General features: G+C 49.6%; 1 protein-coding gene across 3 annotated transcripts in view; it reads left to right on the plus strand.

The window, feature by feature from the left end:
* BRINP2 (BMP/retinoic acid inducible neural specific 2) overlaps nucleotides 1-3,937 on the plus strand; it is a 114,089-nt gene extending 110,152 nt beyond the window's left edge. For all 3 annotated transcript variants that reach the window (XM_025878137.2, XM_073900054.1, XM_073900055.1), the window contains exons 7-8: nucleotides 57-279; nucleotides 1,926-3,937. In XM_025878137.2, the coding sequence (XP_025733922.1) occupies nucleotides 57-279; nucleotides 1,926-3,042 (1,340 nt within the window). In that variant the 3' untranslated portion in view covers nucleotides 3,043-3,937. The remainder of the gene's footprint in view (nucleotides 1-56; nucleotides 280-1,925) is intronic.
* Nucleotides 3,938-6,896: the final 2,959 nt, after the last annotated feature.

The following is a 6,896-nucleotide window of genomic DNA, read 5'->3' on the forward strand; positions in this document are numbered from 1 at the left end:
CGCCCCCAGGGTCTGCATGACACCCTCTGAGCTCAGCTCTGTGTCCTTGCCCGCAGAGGAATTCCAGGCCCTGCTGAAAAGGCTGCCCGATGACAGGTTCCTCAACTCCACGGCCGTCTCCCAGTTCTGGGCCGTGGACACCAGCCTTCAGCACCGCTACCAGCAGCTGGGAACCAGCCTGAAACTGCTGTTCAAGAAGACCCATCGGATTGTCCGCCGGCTCTTCAACCTCTGCAAGCGTTGCCACCGGCAGCCTCGCTTCCGCCTGCCCAAGGAGAGGTGAGCTTCCCTGCCCCCGGGGCCCCGGGCTCAGCACCTTCCACCACAGTTGCTGAGGCTGGGGGGGCCCTCTATCCAACGAGGCAGATCCGGCCGCGAGGACCCACATGAGGCCTTTGAGATTCCCCTGCTGTCTGCACCCCCTTGTGTGTCCTGCTCAATTATGACTTGTGTCTGAAGTGAGAGAGAGGAAACAGAGAGAGGCTAATTTTACTTCTATATAAATTATGGTGGATTCCAATGTTATTCTAATACTACTCCAATTCTCACCCATTTCTATTTTAAGGCGTTTTTTTAGGAAAGAAAGGGGTGGAGTTGAAGCTCACACTCCAACTGTATACGGTGAGAATACACGCAGTGGGTTTCCTCAGACAAGTGACTGCTCTCAGTCACATAAGGGAAGGAAGGCAAGGCCCCGCTGCCTCGAGAGCAGAGCGGGGCTGTCCAGTCGGAGACACTCACTCATCCATCCTCTCGGGTGCCCATTGATTCAACAAGTGCACACTGCATATCCTAATTTTAAGCAGTGTATGTGTGTGTGTGTGGGGGGGGTATTTGTTCATTGAGAAGATCTAATAAATATACAGAAACATAAAAACTATAAAATTTTAACTATGTGGCAGCCACTTAAATTCATGTTCGTTCGTGGAACATAAATCAGAGGCATGGTCTAGTAAAAAGCAAGAGCCAGAAAGAAAAGCCGCCTTGGAGAAGGAAGTCTCGGCCAGATTGTGTGGGAGAGATGGCAGTGGTGCACTGAGGCGCGGAGCCTTGCAGGGCAGGGGAGCGGCCTCGCAACCCAGGGATGCGGCTCTCACTGAGGCACCGGCAAGAAGGGAAGCCTGAGTGGAGAGAGCTCAGACCAGCAGAGGCTCTTGAGAGGGGTTCCTTTTCGTTTTTTTTCCGACAAATCACTCTGCAGTGCTTACCTGGTTCCTGAGAATATGCTGACAAATCACACAGCATCCCTGCTCTCGTGGCACTTGTCAAGAAGTCACATAACCCGTAACCAATAATGTCCCATCCTGATCCTTGCTGTGGATTACAGAAAAACAGAGCAATACGACAGAGAGCGACTGGGTGGTTCTTTTGAGAAGGGTGTCACGGAAGACCTCTTTGAGGAGGTATCCGAGGGGCTGAGATGTAAATCTGAAGAGGGGGCCAGCCGTAGGAAATCCCTGTTCTTGGTGGCGGAGTGACAGAAGCAGAAAGAATAGAAAGGGCAGGGCCAGAGAAGTGGGAAAGAAACTGACGGGATGCTGGGAAGGGGGGCGTTCCAGTTGTCCAACAAACTTACCTAGAAGGCTGAAAACTACAGAAGGGGTTTTGATACAGAGGCTATGGGAAATCTTCTGTAGGCTGTGGAATAAGCGAAGGAGGTGGTACTGGCGAGGGATGAGGCTGGCTGCTGCCAGTGCAAGTTTGATGTCAAGTGTTTCTGGTGTCGATGCATCGGACGCTGAGCTCCGGGCCTGACTCAGTCATTCCAAAATGGTGCAGTGGGGGGTTTCCGTCATTCAGAGAGCTTGGGGCTTTTATCTTTCTCATTACCTTCCCTGCCTATTAGTCAATCTCCTCCTACCCTCAGGGGAGACGGCAATGTGCTTCCTCGGACTCGTTATTCATTTCTACCTCCCTTCCCGAAGGTCCTTGTCCTACTGGTGGAATCGAGTCCAGTCCCTCCTCTACTGCGGAGAAAGCACCTTCCCCGGCACCTTCCTGGAACAGAGCCACAGCTGCACCTGCCCCTACGACCAGTCCTCCTGCCAGGGCCCCATCCCGTGTGCCTTGGGGGAAGGGCCCGCCTGCGCCCACTGTGCCCTGGACAACAGCACGCGCTGTGGGGGCTGTAACCCAGGCTACGTGCTGGCCCAGGGGTTGTGCCGGCCAGAGGTGGCCGAGTCCCTGGAGAACTTTCTGGGGCTGGAGACAGACCTGCAGGACCTGGAACTGAAGTACTTGCTGCAGAAGCGGGACAGCCGCATCGAGGTGCACTCCATCTTCATCAGCAATGACATGCGCCTGGGCAGCTGGTTCGACCCTTCCTGGAGGAAGCGCATGCTGCTCACCCTCAAGAGCAACAAGTACAAGCCGGGGCTGGTGCATGTGATGCTGGCCCTGTCCCTGCAGATCTGCCTCACCAAGAACAGCACCCTGGAGCCTGTCATGGCCATCTACGTCAACCCATTTGGGGGCAGCCACTCTGAGAGCTGGTTCATGCCCGTGAGTGAGGGCAGCTTCCCCGACTGGGAGAGGACTAACGTGGACGCGGCCGCGCAGTGCCAAAACTGGACTATCACCTTGGGAAACAGGTGGAAGACCTTCTTTGAGACAGTCCATGTTTACCTCCGGAGCCGAATCAAGTCCCTGGATGATAGCTCCAACGAGACAATCTACTATGAGCCCCTAGAGATGACCGATCCCTCCAAGAACTTAGGATACATGAAAATCAACACCTTGCAGGTCTTTGGCTACAGCCTCCCCTTTGACCCGGATGCCATCCGGGACTTAATTCTCCAGTTAGACTACCCATACACTCAAGGTTCCCAGGACTCTGCCCTCTTGCAGCTCATAGAGCTTAGGGACCGGGTAAACCAGCTTTCTCCACCCGGCAAAGTCCGGCTTGACCTTTTCTCCTGCTTGCTGCGGCATCGGCTCAAGTTGGCCAACAATGAGGTGGGCAGGATCCAGTCCTCCCTGAGGGCTTTCAATTCCAAGCTGCCAAACCCCGTGGAGTATGAGACAGGCAAACTCTGTAGCTAATGGGGGCCCCGCTCCAGTGCTGGGCAGGGAGGTGGTCCAGGGTGACCCGTGAATCCAGGGTGCAGAGATCATCTGAGCCCTCACCTTAGTGCCAACAGGGTTCTCCCTTAAGACTTGCAGCACCCAGCAGATGGGACTTCAGCAGGCAGGAGAGAAAGAAACCGCCCCTGCACACGTGCACACAGTCACCATGTGCGTGCGCGTGCACACGCGTGCACACACATGCACACACTCTCTCACACAGGGAGGCTACAACTCAGCAGCCTCAAATCTGTAAAGTCGGTGCTTTCAAATGAATGCAGTCGAAGGAGAGGAGCTAAGGGAGAGATTAAGTAAAAGAACCAGCCAAACCATGAGAAACTAAATCCTGAAAAGTGATTCTTATCATTCAAGAAAGCAAGAGGAGGCTTCTGTAGGAACAGAAGCAGCTCTTCCTCCCCCTCCGTGGAGTCACTTTTGTATTCTTTTTAACCCAATTTCTTAAAATGGCGTTGTTTCGTGATGCCCCACGTTGGTTCTTACTTTTTGTATGCTGCCTCGGCTGCGCCCTCCCAGACACTGCTTCGCAAGCCGGCTCCCCCGAGAAACTCAAGGTGACACCGACAGAGGACCGTAAGGGCAGGCAGACAGGCTTGCTCTGCGCCCCACCCCGCCCTCCCTCCGGCCCCCTTGCTTCCTCAGCCTCCCCACTTTGCTCCATGTTCCCCTCATGGTCCAGCCGGGGCTTCTCTTGCAACAGCACCCATGCTGTCCAAGAAAGCAGCTCTGTCAAGTTAGAAAGAGACAATGTATAGGAAAATGTTCTTTTTTAAAAACAAAACAAAACAAAAATATTTATTTTGTGATTGTTTTCTTTGTCAATCTGCTCCAGCCACATGAACATATGAGTAAAAGTTTACCTGGTTTAATATATTTTCTTAAAAGGCCTTTTTTAGGGGAAAAATGAGAGAGAAAAAGAGGGGGGAGAAAAGTATAGCTCCCTGGGCTGCCTGGATTTTTTTTTTTTTTTAATTGCTCTTTGTGTGATACATGGGCATTCATGGATGGTGGATACTGCTGTGGGGGGGCGCTGATTAGTGTATGCTTTCACAAGTGAATGATGTCTGGCTAGACGTGTGTGTGTGTGTGTGTGTGTGTGTGTGTGTGTGCGCGCGCCTGTGTGTATGTGGGAGTTGTTCAATGAGGAACGGAGTGAGGCGGAACTCTCCCAGAGTTACCTGGCTGCCCACCCCACCCCCGCCCCTTTCCCCAGGCATGAGAACTAACACAGGTCCTACAACCAGGATTTCCCACTATCAGGAGAGTAGCGTCAAAGTCCCTGCTCACAACGGGAACTGCAGGCTTTGTGCTGGGCAAATGCCTGCTAACTGGGGGCTCCTTTTTGCCGACGCTGCTGCGGACATCAGGAGAGTTTCCCATACGCTCTGATTACCACTTTTGCAGCCTAAAAAGCAGGTTGAACATATACCACACAGAATAAGGCATCATTCTCACCATAGTGCCTCCCTTGGGTGGTCTGAGGAGCATTTCATGGCAAATCTCTTGGAGAACCACTTCCCTGTGTATTCTCCACAGGCTCCGAGTACAATGCAGAGGCATGATGACCCCCATTTTCTTCAGGCAGAAGTCACCACATACATACTAAGTATTCCATTCCCAACCCAGGCTATATCTCAGCCGGTACAAAATGAACTGGGAGACAGAAAGGATGGTCATGTCTATGTGCCCAAGAGCCTTCTATGTTTATTGTTGCCTAGAGAAGAATTCAGCATCCTATTTAATCATGGCACCATATTTCAACCCACAAGGACCTGAAATCCTTGGTAGATAAGCAGCCTCCAGCATTTCTTTCTTCACAATTCCCCTGAAGCCTTCTAGGGTAGAAATCCAGAGTGATGGGAGGATCTAGGGGTGGACACAGGTGGTGGCTGTCTATTTCTACTCAGCCACTGCTTGCTTTGGAGAATTTATACCAAGTCACTCATCTGTGGAGGATGGCACCAGCAGACATCATCTTCATCAGTAGGGTATTGATGTGCCAGAGGAGTGTGCTGTTGTGGGGAAGGGGGTTGCAAGAGGTAGGAGGGTGTTGATAACTTTCCAGTGATGGGGTTTGAGAGGTGTAAGATAGATATCAGAGTCTGAGTTTAGCACTGACTCTGCATGTCTACATGCTGTAGGATTGGGTAAGCACAGGCTCTCACCCATGAATTAAAGGCACAGCATGCACAACAACATTCAGAGTGAGGAGGAAAGCAATTGAGACGGTGATGTGCACAAAGTCAGCAGCGTACACCTTCAGTGGCATATAGATAATTGCCCTGGCGAGAACTGAGTCAGTATGTGAGGGCTCGCATCTTACCTGGGTCGGTGCCACAGTGGAGGGGCGGGAAACCTCGGTTGTCAAAGTCTCTGACTCAGACCAGACTGGGGGAAGAAGCATGCCTATAGAGTTGTGCTTCTTATCTTAAGGAGGGTGTTGTGTCTTCTTATCGCAGACTCCTTGTCTTAGGAAGGCTCTGGGAAGATGATAGTGTGATGTATTAAGGCTTTAGAAATACATGCACCCAGTTACAAAGATTTTCACTTCTTGCCTGCTCGAAGGCTTAAACCACAAAGCTGAGTGTATCAAGTCCATTTAAAAGCACTATTACATATTAGTAAATATTTAGGAGTGCCCTTGTGAGCCCAGAGGCAAGTACCATATTGATAGAAGGCCTAAAAGACATTATTAATTAATCACAGTAGAAGAAATGTTTATATTTGACCTACTCATCTGTTATTTGTGATGGATGCCTGACTCCTCTGTTCTAAGACAGTGATGGGGTGTCTGGTATCCCAGAGCTTAGGTCAAAGTAACAGACCAAAGATTTTGCTCCTGGAAAGCAGGTGAGAGAAGGGAGGGGTTGGGGATGGAGTAAAGGATGGGCAGGCAAGATTCCTTAAGAGGTTTTTAAAGGCTTGAAACCATGGATTCAGCATTGAGTTTCTCAGAAAGCTAGGCTAAGAAATGCCACAATGTGAAATGGCTGTCCCTAGTCAAAATTGTCACCTTGAAAGTCTATAATAAATCAGAAGATGTGAACAACCTATACTTATACGCAGTTGAAAATAAAGAATTGTCATTAATTAATTAGTACTGGGCTGTCAATGTTGGTGAACTCAGTGTAGAATTAAGAGCCAAATCACAGTTCAGTTATTGGATATAACAATCAGGAATCCAAGCCTTAATTGTAACCCCAAAGAACTAATACATCAAATGCTAATCTGCCCTAATGCTCGAGACTAATACCTCTAATACTAATAACACATTTAATACCCCATGCTAATAATATAATGCTATGCTCTGCAAGCATATTCATGCATCCACAGTCAAAAAAAATAAATAAATGAAGATCTCTTCAAATACAGGGAATCACAAAAAGTTCATATCCAATTCTTGGCTTCTTTTCACAAATATGAAAAGAGTCATCATGATGGGCAGAGCTGCCTTATGAGTAGATGGAATATATTGCCTCCACAATGTCCTGCACCAAAATATCACCTCCAAAGCCTGTGATTTCATTGTGTGGGTCTGTTCTCTTGCCTATAGGGGAGATCTTTTTTTTTTTTTTTGCCCTTATATTTTGTATGAAAATTAAAATGCCCTTTGGAAGAAATAAGTCTTAGAAGTCAACCCACTGGCAAAATCGAGGATTAGATTTTTGGAGCTGGAAGGTTTTTAGAGGCCATCTCGTCTACCAGTTTCTGACATGAGGGAGAAGAGGTTAGAGAACTTGCCTGAGGTTGTATCTATCAGCAGGGGAGGAAGAGCAGTCTTCCTTCCCTACCTCTCTCTGCCAGAGAATGACAGC

Source organism: Callorhinus ursinus, unplaced genomic scaffold (assembly GCF_003265705.2).
Source record: "Callorhinus ursinus isolate GAN/ISIS: 27379988/994484 unplaced genomic scaffold, GSC_fseal_2.0 scaffold13, whole genome shotgun sequence".
Taxonomy (NCBI): Eukaryota; Metazoa; Chordata; class Mammalia; order Carnivora; family Otariidae; genus Callorhinus; species Callorhinus ursinus.